Here is a 19,883-nt window from a genome sequence, read left to right on the forward strand (position 1 = left end):
TTTGAGGGAGCAATCCTCAGACCACATCCACTCTTGTTCTTCAATACCTGGAGGGCCAGACCTGCTGTGAGTGAGATGCATGCATGTGGTCTCTGTTTCATGAAACATATTTCTATCGATAGTTTAATTCAGATTGCAACTGTTTAGCCTCTGTAATCATGAAATACTTTTTGATTGTAAACCGGATCCAGCTGACTTTGGCACTCAGCAGCGAGAGACGTGCGGTCTTCCACAGTTCAGAGAGGTTCTACTCCCAACATCACCCAAAAGAAGACCTTTTTCCATCTTAGTTGGGTTGTGTAGTTGATTGTGTGTAATGTCTGGTTACAGTGATATGATGGTTGTGTGGTTGATTGTGTGTAATGTCTGGTTACAGTGATATGATGGGTTGTGTGGTTGATTGTGTGTAATGTCTGGTTACAGTGATATGATGGGTTGTGTGGTTGATTGTGTGTAATGTCTGGTTACAGTGATATGATGGGTTGTGTGGTTGATTGTGTGTAATGTCTGGTTACAGTGATATGATGGGTTGTGTAGTTGATTGTGTGTAATGTCTGGTTACAGTGATATGATGGGTTGTGTAGTTGATTGTGTGTAATGTCTGGTTACAGTGATATGATGGGTTGTGTAGTTGATTGTGTGTAATGTCTGGTTACAGTGATATGATGGGTTGTGTAGTTGATTGTGTGTAATGTCTGGTTACAGTGATATGATGGGTTGTGTAGTTGATTGTGTGTAATGTCTGGTTACAGTGATATGATGGGTTGTGTAGTTGATTGTGTGTAATGTCTGGTTACAGTGATATGATGGGTTGTGTGGTTGATTGTGAGGCTTGTGATCAGGTAGTGATGCAGTATGATAGGTGTGAGGATATCATGGTATGCATGTAGAGCTGGGTTCTACTGAATGGCAGATATTTTCTGATGAATCTGAAGCAGTTGAGATTTGATTTAACCTTTTTGCTGATATTACGCACTTGTTTATCAAATCTTAGATGAGAGTCTAAGATGATTCCTAAGTACTTCACATTGTCAACCTCACTGATGACCTAATTCTTTATTTCTACCATAAATCTTGCATTTTCGTTTCGTGTCGTTTTTGAAAAACTAATTGAAACAGTTTTTTTACATCCAGTGTTCAGTGAGAGGACTCAAGCCATGCGATACAGAATGTAATGATTCAGTGAGCTGGTCAGCGGCCTTGCTAGATGTTCTGGCAGATGTATAAATAACTATCATCAGCATACATCTGGCAGCCAACCCCAGGACAACTCTCAGGTAGGTCGTTGATATACATGCTAAATAGCACAGGACCTAGAACCGACCCCTGGGGGATCCCCATGCATACTTCTCCCCATTGACTCTCACACATTGTACTCTTCCCCTGAGGTACGAGTCAAACCATTATGAGGCATCATCAGAAATTTGAAATTTGGGAAGATTGGATATCGGGACGCTGTGGTTAACGGTATCGAAAGCCTTTTTTAAGTCAAATAAAACTGCTCCCACAGCATGACCTTTGTCCAAAAGACCTGTTCTTTGTTCAATTACATGACAGTTTGCAGGCTCAGTAGAATGTTTGGGTCTGAATCCAAACTGCTGTTGATACAGTACCTGATTCTAGATCCTGTCTCTAGATGTATTATGAGTTGCTCTGCTATAATTGGATGGCGATGGGTCTGTAACTGCATGTCAAGTCTTGCTCATAGCCTCTTCAATGAGCTCTGAGAAGTAATTCATCTTAGCTTTGCGTAGCTCGTGACTACTTTGTTTCTTCGGCCTGTGTAATGAGATGATCAGTATTTGTCTTTGTGACTAGAGACCTTTTGAGGGCAAAGTCACGTTTTTTCATTAATTGCCAGTTATCTTGACCAAGCCATGGCAGTGAGTGCTGCTCTTCCATCTTTTAGTGTAACTGTCAATTAAACCATTAATAGCTGTCATGAAATGATCACAGCATGTTTGTTTGATATTTAATCATGTGAACCTGAGAAATGTCTGACAGTGACATCATGTTCTAGTGTAGTGTGTAGGTGTGTGTGTGTGTAGGTGTGTGTGTGTGACACTGATCCTGGTTCAGGTCTTCATGGCCTTCAGGATCAGGTTCAGTCTGCAGACTTTCGGATCAATAATCACTTTGTGTCTTTAATGCAGTAAAACTAGTAGTACTATTCTGAGAGCAGTTTTTATTATTAATACTAATTATTGAAACGATGAATCAAATAAAATATAAGTAGTAGATTACTTTCCTTGTTTCAGCTCTGATTTGCAGTACCTGTGTACTTGTAGTTATTTGGCAGTAGTACTGGAATACTTGCAGTACCTGAGTACTTGTAGTTCTTTGGCAGTGGTACTGGAACACTTACAGTACCTGTGTACTTGTAGTTCTTTGGCAGTAGTACTGGAATACTTGCAGTACCTGTGTACTTGTAGTTATTTGTCAGTAGTATTGGAACACTTGCAGGACCTGAGTACTTGTAGTTCTTTGGCAATAGTACTGGAACAGTTACAGTACCTGTGTGCTTGTAGTTCGTTGGTAGTAGTAGTACTGGAATACTTGTAGTACAGTTACCTTTGCAGGCAAGAGGTGGGCTTGGTGTAGAACCATTTCCTCTGACATCAGCAAGGTTCTGTCTGGGCTGCAGAGGTCTAGGGGCTGAAAACAGAACACATCATGAACCCAACCTCACAACAAAAGAAAGACTCAGGACCAGCAGTCTAATACATAGAACCGTATATAAGAAGCGTCTAATACATAGAACCTTATACAAGAAGCGTCTAATACATAGAACCTTATACAAGAAGCGTCTAATACATAGAACCTTATACAAGAAGCGTCTAATACATAGAACCTTATACAAGAAGCGTCTAATACATAGAACCTTATACAAGAAGCGTCTAATACATAGAACCTTATATATGAAGCGTCTAATACATAGAACCTTATATATGAAGCGTCTAATCCATAGAACCTTATATAAGAAGCGTCTAATACATAGAACCTTATATAAGAAGCGTCTAATACATATAACCTTATATAAGAAGCGTCTAATACATAGAACCTTATACAAGAAGGGTCTAATACATAGAACCGTATATAAGAAGGGTCTAATACATAGAACCTTATATAAGAAGCGTCTAATACATAGAACCTTATATAAGAAGTGTCTAATACATAGAACCTTATATAAGAAGCGTCTAATACATAGAACCTTATACAAGAAGGGTCTAATACATAGAACCGTATATAAGAAGCGTCTAATACATAGAACCTTGTATAAGAAGGGTCTAATACATAGAACCGTATATAAGAAGCGTCTAATACATAGAACCTTATATAAGAAGCGTCTAATACATAGAGCCTTATATAAGAAGGGTCTAATACATAGCACCGTATATAAGAAGGGTCTAATACATAGAACCTTATATAAGAAGCGTCTAATCCATAGAACCTTATATAAGAAGCGTCTAATACATAGAACCTTATATAAGAAGCGTCTAATACATAGAACCTTATACAAGAAGGGTCTAATACATAGAACCTTATATAAGAAGCGTCTAATCCATATAACCTTATATAAGAAGCGGCTAATACATAGAACCTTATATAAGAAGCGGCTAATACATAGAACCTTATACAAGAAGGGTCTAATACATAGAACCTTATATAAGAAGCGGCTAATCCATATAACCTTATATAAGAAGCGGCTAATACATAGAACCTTATATAAGAAGCGGCTAATACATAGAACCTTGTATAAGAAGCGTCTAATACATAGAACCTTATACAAGAAGGGTCTAATACATAGAACCTTATACAAGAAGCGTCTAATACATAGAACCTTATACAAGAAGCGTCTAATACATAGAACCTTATACAAGAAGGGTCTAATACATAGAACCTTATACAAGAAGGGTCTAATGCATAGAACCGTATATAAGAAGGGTCTAATACATATAACCATATATAAGATGGGTCTAATACATATAACCATATATAAGATGGGTCTAATACATAGACCATATATAAGAAGGGTATAATACATAGAACCGTACAGGAGAGTGGTAACAGGACCATATGGGTTATCTTTGATAAGGGGAAGTAACCAAATGGGCGTTGCAGTTTAACCAGAGAGTGTTGAGGCGTGAGGATTCTCAGAGATGGCCAAGAGTAATAAAGAAAGATCTCTTTGTGTGACGAGGCTCAGAAGAGGAAGGGGTGACTGGAGGGGTCAATGGGGAGCTTGAAACCGTCGATCAATTGTTATACTGTAAATACCTGATGTTCCCCCTGCTGTGTGCTGAGATGCTTAAGAGCATGAGACAAACTGAACTCTTGGCTCATCCTCTGCAGACTGACCTGCAGTCAGTATGACGGTGAATCCTTCTCTGACCAGAGAATAAATACTTTAAGGACAAACTTCTTTCCTCCATGTTTCTTGTTTCAGTATTGTAGGACTCACTCGGTACTATTGAATAGTTATTCTCCACCACACTAATGCATATAACTGTATATAAGAAGGGCCTAATACATAGAATCATATAGAAGACGGGTCTAATGCAAGGGCGACTGTGGCTAAGTGGAGAGCAGGGCCGTCCTTCAATCAGAGGCTCCATCCCCGGCTGGTCCATGTCCTTGAGTAAGACACTTAACCCCAAACGTTGCGCCTATGAACGTGGTAGAATCTGAATTGTAAGTTGCTTTGGATAAAAGCGTCCGCTGAATGACTGTAATGTAATGTATATAAGAAGAGTCTAACATATAAAACTGGTCTAATACAACCGTATATGAGAAGGTTCTAATACATAGAAGCTGATTAGATTTTAGGTTCTTACCTGGACAAAGATGGGGAAGATGAGGGTTTTGGGTTCCAGGGTAACGTAGGTTCCGTAGGCAGGGCAGGGCAGATGTGATTGGATGATGGCGCAGTTCTGGTAGTTGCCGTAGTTACTGGGCGGGGCTGATGAAGAGGAGGGGGGCGGGGGCAGGGTGGAGGTGTAGCCACCGATAAGTTGCCGTGACGATCCGGGTGGAGGGTCGTGGAGGAGGTTCTGACCTCTGCTGGGGTGAGTCTGGTACAGACGCCCTGGTGATCAACAACAAAACAACAGCAGTAATATATATCATCAATACACAGGTAATATATTCAATATATTCATGAATGATCAATAGTCCGAGTGGTGTTACCGAGAGTTCCATTGCTGTCATGATAAACCGGCTGCAGCAGCTACAACACAGAGACGGAACGTTATTAGGATGACTGTGAAAGAAGAAACATCATGATGACGACGTTCTGTCGGACTGATCGTGTCTGCTTGGAAAGTTCTACGTAAGCTTCAGGGTTCTTGGTGGGGAGAAAGGTTGTCAGTTCTGTTCTAGTGGAGGGGAAAGAGCTTAAAGGTTCTGCATCATGTTTGAATGTGAAAGGTTCTATGTTGGGTTCAGGAGAAACACCATCAGTAATGTTATGGTTCTCATGAAATGTTCTAGGTGTTTTTTGGAGTCAGTTGAAAGGTTCTAGTGAGATATTAAGTCAGGCTCAGATGGCTCCGACCTCTACCTGCGATGAGAAGAGACGATGAGAAGACACATTTTGAGAGGCCCCGCCTCCTCAGACTCACCTGTCCTCCTGGATTGACAGGTGACAGGATGATGTAATTGTCTCCGTCTGATGATGTCACGCGGGTGCCCTTGAGTGTGGTGGTGCGAGACGAGTACTCGGTCACCTCCTGATCTTCCTCCTGCTCCTCCTCCTCCTCCTCATGGTCCGCCTTCCTGTCCCTCCACAGAGAGCCCAGAGCCCCCCAACTAGACCGGACCCCTGACCCTTGACCCCATCTGCGGCCATGTTTACTGTGGGCGGGGTGAGGCAGGAGTTTCCTGCCTGTTGCCTAGGAAACGACGAGGAGACGGTCAGTTCCTGTTGTGACCAGCAGGTGTCGGACTGTTTATTTATAGAGACTCACCTGGTTGTGTGTTGGTGGGCGGAGCAAAGCTTCACATCCTGACCTGAGCTCAGGGAAACCACCTCTCCAGACCACCAACACGATCTGAGACGAGCAGCTCCTGAATACAGACAGACAGGTTATAATATTAAAGTCAACAATAAAATCGAAATACATTCATCAAACTTGTGTTTTCAATCCAAAATGAATGGGTGTAAGTCTCGCGTTACACCCATTATTTTATTTTCGGTTTTAAATGCAAACTTTGTGAAGCTGTTTAATCCTGAGACTAGACTCGTCTGCCTTCAGAGGGCTGCTGAGACCCAAAAGGTGGACTTATTTTCCATATGAAGTTCTAATTAAACAGAGTAAACACTAACAGGTAACAGGTAGTAGGTCAGACTCTGAGGGGGCGGGGCTACCTGATGGTGTTGGCGAGGTCGACACACTTCCAGGTTTCCACAGGAAGTCCATTCAGCTGCAGGACCAAGTCTCCATGACGGAGACCAGACCGGTGAGCCGGACCTCCTACAAACAAATAAAGCCGTAAACTCACCGCTACAGATCTCACCTGAAGGTGGTTTGTTCTGCAGTTTAGACCAATCACAGCCCAGCTAGTGAGTCCAATCAGGTGGCGGAGAAGTTCATGAGCTTTAGTCTTATAACTTATGTCTGTTCATGTTTATAATGTTTATAGTGTTTATAGTGTTCATGTTTATAATGTTCATAATGTTTATAGTGTTTATGTTTATAATGTTCATGGTTATAGTGTTGATGTTTATAATGTTTATAGTGTTGATGTTTATAATGTTCATGTTTATAGTGTTGATGTTTATAATGTTTATAATGTTTATAGTGTTTATAGTGTTCATGTTTATGTTTATAGTGTTGATGTTTATAATGTTCATGTTTATAGTGTTGATGTTTATAATGTTTATAATGTTTATAGTGTTTATAGTGTTTATAGTGTTCATGTTTATAATGTTTATAATGTTAATAGTGTTCATGTTTATAATGTTTATAGTGTTTATAGTGTTTATAGTGTTCATGTTTATAATGTTTATAGTGTTCATGTTTATAATGTTTATAGTGTTTATAGTGTTCATGTTTATAATGTTTATAATGTTAATAGTGTTCATGTTTATAATGTTTATAGTGTTTATAGTGTTCATGTTTATAATGTTTATAGTGTTTATAGTGTTCATGTTTATAATGTTAATAGTGTTCATGTTTATAGTGTTCATGTTTATAATGTTTATAGTGTTTATAGTGTTCATGTTTATAATGTTAATAGTGTTCATGTTTATAGTGTTCATGTTTATAGTGTTTATAGTGTTCATGTTTATAGTGTTTATAGTGTTCATGTTTATAATGTTTATAGTGTTTATAGTGTTTATAGTGTTCATGTTTATAGTGTTGATAGTGTTCATGTTTATAGTGTTCATGTTTATAGTGTTCATGTTTATAGTATTCATGTTTATAGTGTTCATGTTTATAGTGTTCATGTTTATAGTGTTTATAGTGTTTATAGTGTTGATAGTGTTCATGTTTATAGTGTTCATGTTTATAGTGTTTATAGTGTTTATAGTGTTGATAGTGTTCATGTTTATAGTGTTCATGTTTATAGTGTTCATGTTTATAGTGTTCATGTTTATAGTGTTTATAGTGTTTATAGTGTTGATAGTGTTCATGTTTATAGTGTTCATGTTTATAGTGTTCATGTTTATAGTGTTCATGTTTATAGTGTTTATAGTGTTTATAGTGTTGATAGTGTTCATGTTTATAGTGTTCATGTTGATAATGTTCATGTTTATAGTGTTCATGTTTATAGTGTTTATAGTGTTTATAGTGTTCATGTTTATAATGTTTATAGTGTTCATGTTGATAATGTTCATGTTTATAGTGTTTATAGTGTTTATAGTGTTGATAGTGTTCATGTTTATAGTGTTCATGTTGATAATGTTCATGTTTATAGTGTTCATGTTTATAGTGTTCATGTTTATAGTGTTCATGTTTATAGTGTTTATAGTGTTTATAGTGTTGATAGTGTTCATGTTTATAGTGTTCATGTTGATAATGTTCATGTTTATAGTGTTCATGTTTATAGTGTTTATAGTGTTTATAGTGTTGATAGTGTTTATAGTGTTGATAGTGTTCATGTTTATAGTGTTCATGTTTATAGTGTTCATGTTTATAGTGTTGATAGTGTTCATGTTTATAGTGTTCATGTTTATAGTGTTCATGTTTATAGTGTTCATGTTTATAGTGTTCATGTTTATAGTGTTGATAGTGTTCATGTTTATAGTGTTCATGTTTATAGTGTTCATGTTGATAATGTTCATGTTTATAGTGTTCATGTTTATAGTGTTTATAGTGTTGATAATGTTCATGTTTATAGTGTTCATGTTTATAGTGTTTATAGTGTTTATAGTGTTGATAGTGTTCATGTTTATAGTGTTCATGTTGATAATGTTCATGTTTATAGTGTTTATAGTGTTATAGTGATGAAGAGTAGAGCTGCATCATAGTGATGAAGAGTAGAGCTGCATCATAGTGATGAAGAGTAGAGCTGCATCATAGTGATGAAGAGTAGAGCTGCATCATAGTGATGAAGAGTAGAGCAGCATCATAGTGATGAAGAGTAGAGCTGCATCATAGTGATGAAGAGTAGAGCTGCATCATAGTGATGAAGAGTAGCGCTGCATCATAGTGATGAAGAGTAGAGCTGCATCATAGTGATGAAGAGTAGAGCTGCATCATAGTGATGAAGAGGAGAGCTGGGTCATAGTGATGAAGAGTAGAGCTGCATCATAGTGATGAAGAGTAGCGCTGCATCATAGTGATGAAGAGTAGCGCTGCATCATAGTGATGAAGAGTAGAGCTGCATCATAGTGATGAAGAGTAGAGCTGCATCATAGTGATGAAGAGGAGAGCTGCGTCATAGTGATGAAGAGTAGCGCTGCATCATAGTGATGAAGAGTAGCGCTGCATCATAGTGATGAAGAGTAGAGCTGCATCATAGTGATGAAGAGTAGCGCTGCATCATAGTGATGAAGAGTAGAGCTGCATCATAGTGATGAAGAGTAGAGCTGCATCATAGTGATGAAGAGTAGCGCTGCATCATAGTGATGAAGAGTAGAGCTGCATCATAGTGATGAAGAGTAGAGCTGCATCATAGTGATGAAGAGTAGCGCTGCATCATAGTGATGAAGAGTAGAGCTGGGTCATAGTGATGAAGAGTAGAGCTGCATCATAGTGATGAAGAGTAGAGCTGCATCATAGTGATGAAGAGTAGCGCTGCATCATAGTGATGAAGAGTAGAGCTGGGTCATAGTGATGAAGAGTAGAGCTGCGTCATAGTGATGAAGAGTAGAGCTGCGTCATAGTGATGAAGAGTAGAGCAGCATCATAGTGGTGAAGAGTAGAGCTGCATCATAGTGATGAAGAGTAGAGCTGCATCTAGTGATGAAGAGTAGAGCTGGGTCATAGTGATGAAGAGTAGAGCTGCATCATAGTGATGAAGAGTAGCGCTGCATCATAGTGATGACGAGTAGAGCTGCATCATAGTGATGAAGAGTAGAGCTGCATCATAGTGATGAAGAGTAGAGAGTAGAGCTGCATCACAGTGATGAAGAGTAGAGCAGCATCACAGTGATGAAGAGTAGCGCTGCATCACAGTGATGAAGAGTAGCGCTGCATCATAGTGATGAAGAGTAGAGATGAATCACAGTGATGAAGAGTAGCGCTGCATCATAGTGATGAAGAGTAGAGCTGCATCATAGTGATGAAGAGTAGAGAGTAGAGCTGCATCACAGTGATGAAGAGTAGAGCAGCATCACAGTGATGAAGAGTAGAGCTGCATCACAGTGATGAAGAGTAGAGCAGCATCACAGTGATGAAGAGTAGCGCTGCATCACAGTGATGAAGAGTAGCGCTGCATCATAGTGATGAAGAGTAGAGATGCATCATAGTGATGAAGAGTAGAGCTGCATCATAGTGATGAAGAGTAGCGCTGCATCATAGTGATGAAGAGTAGAGCTGCATCATAGTGATGAAGAGTAGAGCAGCATCATAGTGATGAAGAGTAGAGCAGCATCATAGTGATGAAGAGTAGAGCTGCATCATAGTGATGAAGAGTAGAGCTGCATCATAGTGATGAAGAGTAGCGCTGCATCATAGTGATGAAGAGTAGAGCAGCATCATAGTGATGAAGAGTAGAGCTGCATCATAGTGATGAAGAGTAGCGCTGCATCATAGTGATGAAGAGTAGAGCTGCATCATAGTGATGAAGAGTAGCGCTGCATCATAGTGATGAAGAGTAGAGCTGCATCATAGTGATGAAGAGTAGAGCTGCATCATAGTGATGAAGAGTAGAGCAGCATCATAGTGATGAAGAGTAGAGCAGCATCATAGTGATGAAGAGTAGAGCTGCATCATAGTGATGAAGAGTAGAGCTGCATCATAGTGATGAAGAGTAGCGCTGCATCATAGTGATGAAGAGTAGAGCAGCATCATAGTGATGAAGAGTAGAGCAGCATCATAGTGATGAAGAGTAGAGCAGCATCATAGTGATGAAGAGTAGAGCAGCATCATAGTGATGAAGAGTAGAGCTGCATCATAGTGATGAAGAGTAGAGCAGCATCATAGTGATGAAGAGTAGAGCTGCATCATAGTGATGAAGATTAGAGCAGCATCATAGTGATGAAGAGTAGAGCAGCATCATAGTGATGAAGAGTAGAGCAGCATCATAGTGATGAAGAGTAGAGCAGCATCATAGTGATGAAGAGTAGAGCAGCATCACAGTGATGAAGAGTAGAGCTGCATCACAGTGATGAAGAGTAGAGCTGCATCATAGTGATGAAGAGTAGAGCTGCATCATAGTGATGAAGAGTAGCGCTGCATCATAGTGATGAAGAGTAGCGCTGCATCATAGTGATGAAGAGTAGAGATGCATCATAGTGATGAAGAGTAGAGCAGCATCATAGTGATGAAGAGTAGAGCAGCATCAAAGTGATGAAGAGTAGAGCTGCATCATAGTGATGAAGAGTAGAGCAGCATCATAGTGATGAAGAGTAGAGCTGCATCACAGTGATGAAGAGTAGAGCAGCATCACAGTGATGAAGAGTAGAGCTGCATCACAGTGATGAAGAGTAGAGCAGCATCACAGTGATGAAGAGTAGAGCAGCATCATAGTGATGAAGAGTAGAGCAGCATCATAGTGATGAAGAGTAGAGCTGCATCATAGTGATGAAGAGTAGAGCTGCATCATAGTGATGAAGAGTAGAGCTGCATCATAGTGATGAAGAGTAGCGCTGCATCATAGTGATGAAGAGTAGAGCTGCATCATAGTGATGAAGAGTAGAGCTGCATCATAGTGATGAAGAGTAGAGCAGCATCACAGTGATGAAGAGTAGAGCTGCATCACAGTGATGAAGAGTAGAGCAGCATCATAGTGATGAAGAGTAGAGCTGCATCACAGTGATGAAGAGTAGAGCTGCATCATAGTGATGAAGAGTAGAGCTGCATCATAGTGATGAAGAGTAGAGCTGCATCATAGTGATGAAGAGTAGAGCAGCATCATAGTGATGAAGAGTAGAGCAGCATCACAGTGGTGAAGAGTAGAGCTGCATCACAGTGATGAAGAGTAGAGCAGCATCATAGTGATGAAGAGTAGCGCTGCATCATAGTGATGAAGAATAGCGCTGCATCATAGTGATGAAGAGTAGCGCTGCATCATAGTGATGAAGAATAGCGCTGCATCATAGTGATGAAGAATAGCGCTGCATCATAGTGATGAAGAGTAGAGCAGCATCATAGTGATGAAGAGTAGAGCAGCATCATAGTGATGAAGAGTAGCGCTGCATCATAGTGATGAAGAATAGCGCTGCATCATAGTGATGAAGAGTAGCGCTGCATCATAGTGATGAAGAGTAGCGCTGCATCATAGTGATGAAGAATAGCGCTGCATCATAGTGATGAAGAGTAGAGCAGCATCATAGTGATGAAGAGTAGAGCTGCATCATAGTGATGAAGAGTAGAGCAGCATCATAGTGATGAAGAGTAGAGCAGCATCATAGTGATGAAGAGTAGAGCTGCATCATAGTGATGAAGAGTAGAGCAGCATCATAGTGATGAAGAGTAGAGCAGCATCATAGTGATGAAGAGTAGAGCTGCATCATAGTGATGAAGAGTAGAGCTGCATCACAGTGATGAAGAGTAGAGCTGCATCACAGTGATGAAGAGTAGAGCTGCATCATAGTGATGAAGAGTAGAGCTGCATCATAGTGATGAAGAGTAGCGCTGCATCATAGTGATGAAGAGTAGAGCTGCATCATAGTGATGAAGAGTAGAGCTGCATCACAGTGATGAAGAGTAGAGCTGCATCATAGTGATGAAGAGTAGAGCTGCATCATAGTGATGAAGAGTAGAGCAGCGTCATAGTGATGAAGAGTAGAGCTGCATCATAGTGATGAAGAGTAGAGCTGCATCATAGTGATGAAGAGTAGAGCTGCATCACAGTGATGAAGAGTAGAGCTGCATCATAGTGATGAAGAGTAGAGCTGCATCATAGTGATGAAGAGTAGAGCAGCATCACAGTGGTGAAGAGTAGAGCTGCATCACAGTGATGAAGAGTAGAGCAGCATCATAGTGATGAAGAGTAGAGCTGCATCATAGTGATGAAGAGTAGAGCTGCATCATAGTGATGAAGAGTAGAGCAGCATCATAGTGATGAAGAGTAGAGCTGCATCATAGTGATGAAGAGTAGAGCTGCATCATAGTGATGAAGAGTAGAGCAGCATCATAGTGATGAAGAGTAGAGCAGCATCATAGTGATGAAGAGTAGAGCTGCATCATAGTGATGAAGAGTAGAGCAGCATCATAGTGATGAAGAGTAGAGCAGCATCATAGTGATGAAGAGTAGAGCAGCATCATAGTGATGAAGAGTAGAGCAGCATCATAGTGATGAAGAGTAGAGCAGCATCATAGTGATGAAGAGTAGAGCAGCATCATAGTGATGAAGAGTAGAGCAGCATCATAGTGATGAAGAGTAGAGCAGCATCATAGTGATGAAGAGTAGAGCTGCATCATAGTGATGAAGAGTAGAGCAGCATCATAGTGATGAAGAGTAGAGCTGCATCATAGTGATGAAGAGTAGAGCAGCATCATAGTGATGAACAGTAGAGCAGCATCATAGTGATGAAGAGTTGAGCTGCATCATAGTGATGAAGAGTAGAGCAGCATCATAGTGATGAAGAGTAGAGCAGCATCATAGTGATGAAGAGTAGCGCTGCATCACATGCTCTGACTGTGATGAAGACTCAACACACACATGTAGATGAACGTGTGAAACATGTTGTTCTGTTCACAGCAGTGGAACGTTTCACACACTGAGCACAGATATAGAAGAGATAGAACTGCTGCTGTGTGAAGAGAACACTGCTGCTAACAACAACCTGATGTGTTTAACGTGTTCACACACAATGTTATTCACCTGTTGTTCATAGAGCAGCACTTTAAAATAAAAGTGCACAATAGGGGTGTAACAATACGCGTATTCGTATTGAACCGTTCGGTATGAGGCTCACGGTTCGGTACGCATGACGAATCGAATACGTTTTGGAAGAAAAAAAAAGAAGAAAAAAAATATTTATATATATATATTTTTTTTTAATCCTTTATTTAAGCAGGTAGTCCCATTGAGATTAAACATCTCTTTTGCAAGATGTAAGTAACAATACTACATAACATTAAGGAGCAGTTTTTGTTTTTTATGCTGATGTGTCGCTAAGAAGACACCCCAGAAGATGAGTCACTCAGGTATAGTTCCATCATTGTTCAAAGTCAAAGAATAACTTTATGATGTTAGTTGTAATGAATAAATATATTTAAAATCAAATACATTTCTCTGCATTTATAGTTTTCTACTGTACCGAAACGTACCAAACCGTGGCTCCACTGTATCGTACCCAACCGTGAACTTTGTGAACCGTTACACCCCTACACAATACACTACTTTAGAATTCATTTTTGAACTTTAATCGCGATTAAAAATTGTAATCACTGCCCAGCACTAGTTTATAATATGAATGTTTATGATAATAATAATGTTTATGTTGATAATGTTATGTTTCTATTGTTTGTGTGTATAATTGTGATCATGTTTACATTGTTTCTAATATTTAAATAGTGGGTTTTCTCACCGGGGTCGACAGCTTGGACTTTAACTGGACAATCTGAGAAGATCGTGAATCCAAAACCATCTTTTCCTCGAACAACGTTCACCTGGAAACAACAAAGAGAGTTCAGTTCAGCTGGATCTGTAGGATACATGTACTTCTACACGTCCATGTAGTTTTACATACATACTTGTACTTATACACGTATCTTTACATAGATATACATGTACACATCCATCTAGTTGTACATACATATACATAGATTCTGTGGCTGCTGATAAATCCTGAAAACGATAAACCAGAACTGTGAAACTGATGTGACACTTTATTACTGTTGAGATGATCTGTTACAGGTGTCCCGGGGCATGATGAGGACTCAAACACAGACAGTCAGGTGTGGTGAGAATGAACCAAAAACAAACAGGGAACCCAAGGACAAGACAAGAGACGAGGTCGGAAATCCAGCAGGACAAGGCAGAGCAGACAGAGCATGCAGAGCATGCAGAGCATGCAGAGCAGGCAGAGCAGACAGAGCAGGCAGAGCAGACAGAGCAGGCAGAGCAGACAGAGCAGGCAGAGCAGGCAGAGCAGGCAGAGCAGACAGAGCCGGCAGAGCCGGCAGAGCAAACAGAGCAGGCAGAGCAGGCAGAGCAGACAGAGCAGGCAGGGCAGACAGAGCAGACAGAGCAGGCAGGGCAGACAGACTGGGAAACCAGGAACAGGATGAGCAACCAATGAGCAAACAATGATGTGGCAGTGTGTGTGTGTGTGTGTGTGTGTGTGTGTGTGTGTGTGTGTGTGTGTGTGTGTGTGTGTGTGTGTGTGTGTGAGGCCGGGGTTCACAGTGAAGGAGGCAGAGTGAGCAGGTGAGTCATGAGCTGATGAGGTGAGTGTGACTGGCAGGTGCACTGAATGAACTGATTAGGGACAAGTGAAGGAAGTGAAGAGCTACAGGAACACACACGGCAAACCCTGATTGTGACAAGAAGTTACATATTCATGCTCCTCCTGCTCCCCAGAAGATTAAATAAGTTCCTGCTCTCCAGAGGATGAACACTGTCGACGTTAATGACTGCTGCTCTTCCTGCTCTCCAGAGGATGAACACTGTCGATGTATTCGGCCATGTTGACACATGCAGATCCAGACTGGAGGTATGTCTGTTACCATGACTCCTCCTGAGAGTTTTCTCTGCACAAAGGAAGTTAAATGTCCCTGAGTTAAGACTGACAGGCTGATATTAAACCTCCTACAGGGTCTGAGTAGACACACCAGGGAGGAGGTCTTTAAAGAGGACTCAGACTCTCAGTGTTTCTCTAAAGGTTCAGTTTGGTTCACATGTCCCACAGACGTCTGATATTTAAACAGTGATGTAATAACATATATCATTATATATAATAATATTTAATCATTACATGTAATAATATTTAATCATTATATATAATAATATTTAATCATTATATATAATAATATTTAATCTTTATATATAATAATATTTAATCATTATATAAAATAATATTTAACCATTATGTATAATAACATATATTATTATATATAATAATATTTAATCATTATATAAAATAATATTTAATCATTATGTATGATAACATATATAATAATATTTAATCATTATTTATAATAACATATATATTTACTCTGAGATACAAACTCTCTTATTTTAATCATCAGGTATTAAATGAATGAGGTATTAATGAGGACCAGGCTGGGAGGCGGGGCTAAAGGAAACACTACTGAGCATGCTCAGTGGGCCCAGTGTTGAGGAGGATCCTGGTTCATCCACGGCAGCAGTGAACATTTGCCCTGTGTTTCGTCTTACGACATGTTTTTACTTCATCAAAGACGATCGAAATACTTTGCTCCCTGAAATTGTCGTATTCAGCGTTCAGTCGTTCGTAGCGCTACCCCCTCTGGCGTCCCTTCTGGTTTCAGGAAAACAAGATGGCTTCGGTCAAAATGCCGCACTGGAGGCTTCAAAACAGCCCACCACAAACCAACGGGTGACATCACGGTGACATCACGGGGACTTCTTCCACTTCTACAGCTCATGGCTGAATACAAGCTGCAGCTTGAGAGGAGGCCTGAAGACAAATCTCAGGGCGGAATAAACACATTTCGCCGAACTGAAGAGTTCACGTTTGTCTTTGAATGTTTGTGTAGCCTGTTCAAACACACAAATTTACACACACACACACACACACACACTGTCTAACACACACACACACAGAGTTTCTCAGTGCCATCATCAGCAGTTTGAATTATTGATCGACTTGTCACACAAACACACACAACTCTGTCATTTCCTGTCAAAAACCTCCAAACAGCCTGTAGTGACATCACACTGTGCAGCCAATCAGAAGAGACTTCCTGCTGTGATGTTTGTGTTTGTTGGTGAATGTCTGTTACACCGACTCCACTAAAAAAAACTGACGATTTAATGTCATCTTGGTAGCAGAAACCTGAAACCAGTACTGGACTCTAGTGGGTCCTACTGGACTCTACTGGGAGCTGAAAACACACAGACAACAGTCCTGGTAGCTCACCGTAACATTTTCTTCATGACCCCAGACCCCCCTAGAGGGTCTAGGATCCACTAGTCTCACAAAAACCTGAAGGAAACTCTGTAGTAAGTAATCCGAAGCTGAACGCCCCCAAACCCTAACCCACTTAATTTCCTCCAGAGAGTTTGAAGACAGAATGAACAGAGTTCTGACCCAGTACTCTACTTTCATCAGAGTCCAAATAAAAAAGGGAACTGGTCCCTAAATCAGAATCAATAATCAGACCTGAGGCAGATTCTGTCCGATGCAGACTCGACACAGACTGTGGATCGTGTGCATCACAGCGGATCACGTTGATTTCAAATCCTGCAGGTCCACCCGTCCATCTTCAGATCCAGGGCTCAGACGATCCGGTCTGATTCAGATCCAGAATAATAAACACAGATCCAGGTCTAATCCAGGTCCAGATTTACAGAAAGAGATTTCAACAAAAAACAGCCAGATGGAAACCAGCTCAGGTTTAAAGAGCCAGATCCGGGTCTAACCCAAACAAAAGAGCAGTCAGGTCTGAACCAGGTCCAAATTTACAGAACCAGAAATAGATCTGACCCTGGTCCAGATTATGAGAAAGAGATTTATTCCAGGCTTCAGAGACAAAGAATCTGAACTAAAACCAGGGGGTCCACCAGGTCCAGCTGGTCTAGGTGGACCAGTGTGTGAGAGACTCAACAGTCTACTGGATGTTAGAGAGCAGAGAGTTCAGGAAGTGCGAGTCTTATCGCACGGACACACACTCTGTTTGTGAGTGTGTGTTTCCTGCTATTCTTCTGACTGTTGGTTCCCCCCCCCCCACACACACACACACACACACTCTCTCTCTCCTCCTCCCCGTGTGAACGCTGTCATTCAGGATCGACTGTTTTCAACTCCGGACTCTGACGGTCTTCAGCGAGTCCCTCACAGACCTGAACTGACTTGAACCGGAACCCACAAAAGTGGACTCAGGTTCACTGTGACTGTCACAGCTCTGCCCCTTCTCTCCTGTCTTTTTATTTCTCACTCACCTCACCTATCGGCTCATTCAGTGCACCTGTCTACCTCCCTCCTCATCAGCCTAACTCCTCACCTGCCTCTGTCAGTCACAGTATAAACTCCTGCCTCTCAGTCACTCACGGCCAGATCATTGTCATGTCTACCCGTCCGTTTGGCTCGTCAAGGTCCCGGTTTTCCAGTTCCTGCCTCGTCCTGCCAGATTTTCCCCTCATTTCTTGTCTTGTGCTTGGACTCCCTGTGTTCTGGTAACGATTCCTATTTTGGTTCAATACTCATTAAAACCCGTTTTGTCACTACCTCTGGTCCTGCAATTGAGTCCACCACCACACCCCGTGACAGTGAGACAGGAAGTCTTTGCACCTGTATGGATTCAAAGATACACCTGCATGGATTCATATATACACCTGCATGGATGCATATATACACCTGCATGGATTCATATATACACCTGCATGGATGCATATATACACCTGCATGGATGCATATATACACCTGCATGGATTCAAGGATACACCTGCATGGATTCAAGGATACACCTGCATGGATTCAAAGATACATCTCCAGTGTTGTCAGACATATTCAACACCTCACTCAATCAGTCTGCTTCAAGACCTTCTCCACCAACCTCCAAAAACACCACAGGACCACAGGTAAGTCAAGATACGTCTCAAACAAAGAAAGGCAGCTCCCAAGATATCAAAGGTCAGACCAGAGTCTACAACAACAAGTTCCAAGTCAAGACCAGCAAATGCAAGGTCAAGTCTTAAATGAAGACAGGTCAAGTCTCAAGTCAAGACCAAGTCTGACTTCGTCTATTTAATGACCCTTGTGTTGCTGAAGTCTGTAACACTGTATGTGTGACAGCGGAGGAGGACTCACCGGTAGTTGCTGGGTCGCCTGACGCCGGTTGATGTCGACACACAGCGTGGAGACGTAGCTGCTGTTGGTGGGGTCCAGACTGTGGTTCCTCAGTACTTTGAGTCCAGTGGTGGTGATGTGGTTCAGGTTGGTTGTGGCGGCCGCCGTTGTCGTTTTGGTGGTGGGGATGTGGTTCAGGTCAGTATCTGAAGTGGAGTACGGAGTGCTCCGGAGGCCTGCTGCAAGCAAATAACCACCATCATCATTATCTGCTGCATCGTCCCACGACCAGGCCGTGTTCTTCCAGAACATCCCGCCTCTTCTCAGACCAGACCAGACCAGGAGAGACCAGACCAGGACAGGTGGTCTTGTATCACAGTTCAACCTGCAGCTGAACCAACAACGTGCAGATCTTAAACCAGGAGTCTTCCTTTATTCAGGTTCTGAAGGTTCTGAACTTTGTTGGATTAAAAACCCTGTTTCCTCTAAAATGTTTCCTAAAAAGTCAAATATTGATGTGAAAATATCAAAGCCAGACTCCATGACCCGCTGAAGAGGAACAAATACTTCTGATGCTACTACTGACAGTACTTCTGATGCTACTACTGCATCTTCTGATGCTACGAGTGCAGCTGCTGCTCATCCTCCTCTGATGTGATCGGTCGAATGAGAGTCAGATCTCAGTGTGACGTCAGAGAGAGAGGAGGAGTTTACACTGAGATAGAAGGAGTGGGGGAGTGGATGGAGGTATTGTGAGGATCACATAGTTAAAGGGCAGCTTCTCATCCCCATGGTAACCATGTGGACCCCCGGGGAGAAAGAGAGAGCAGGAGTCAGTTTAATCTATATCCACTATAAATATCACGTGTGTGTGTGTGTCTCCTGAGGGTCCTAACCTCTGCTTCTAATCCTAAAAAACTCTTTGAAACTTTCTCTTCACTCCTCCAACCCCCCCCTCCAACCCCCCTCCCCTCTTCCTACTTCCTCCCTGACGATTTCGTCAACTTCTTTGACAAGAAGGTAAACAATATCAGGTCCTCCTTCTCTCAGCCCCCCGGTCCCTCTCCATCACTACCCTCTCCAGCTCTCCCCCCACAGCTCTCCCCCCTCTGCATGCCTCTGCTCCCCTCTCCCCCAACGAGGTCCTCAACCTTGTTACATCTAACGGCCCCACCACGTGCTCCCTTGACCCGATCCCCTCCCATCTTCTTCAGTCTATTGCGATTGAACTCCTTCCTTTCCTCACCCACCTCATCAACACATATCTTGTTTCAGGATGCTTTCCCACGGCTTTCAAGACTGCTAGAGTCACCCCCCTTCTGAAGAAGCCATC

The 19,883-nt window shown here is 41.5% G+C and overlaps 1 protein-coding gene across 2 annotated transcripts in view; it reads right to left on the minus strand.

Moving 5' to 3' along the window:
* The window catches only part of LOC306778793 (regulator of G-protein signaling 3-like), a 33,980-nt gene extending 16,698 nt beyond the window's left edge, over positions 1-17,282 (minus strand). The window contains exons 1-8 of one of the 2 annotated variants that reach the window (XM_079270468.1): positions 16,925-17,282; positions 14,147-14,228; positions 6,368-6,473; positions 5,967-6,066; positions 5,727-5,891; positions 5,188-5,227; positions 4,836-5,086; positions 2,572-2,655 (exon numbers count right to left, since the gene is read on the minus strand). In XM_079270468.1, coding sequence (XP_079126594.1) covers positions 2,572-2,655; positions 4,836-5,086; positions 5,188-5,227; positions 5,727-5,891; positions 5,967-6,066; positions 6,368-6,473; positions 14,147-14,228; positions 16,925-16,978 — 882 coding nt within the window. In that variant the 5' untranslated portion in view covers positions 16,979-17,282. Of the gene's footprint in view, positions 1-2,571; positions 2,656-4,835; positions 5,087-5,187; positions 5,228-5,621; positions 5,892-5,966; positions 6,067-6,367; positions 6,474-14,146; positions 14,229-16,924 lie in introns of both variants that reach the window. The other variant, XM_079270467.1, reaches the window with a different exon arrangement.
* Between the last annotated feature and the right edge of the window lie 2,601 nt (positions 17,283-19,883).

Source organism: Melanostigma gelatinosum, assembly GCF_949748355.1.
Source record: "Melanostigma gelatinosum genome assembly, chromosome: 6".
Classification (NCBI taxonomy): domain Eukaryota; kingdom Metazoa; phylum Chordata; class Actinopteri; order Perciformes; family Zoarcidae; genus Melanostigma; species Melanostigma gelatinosum.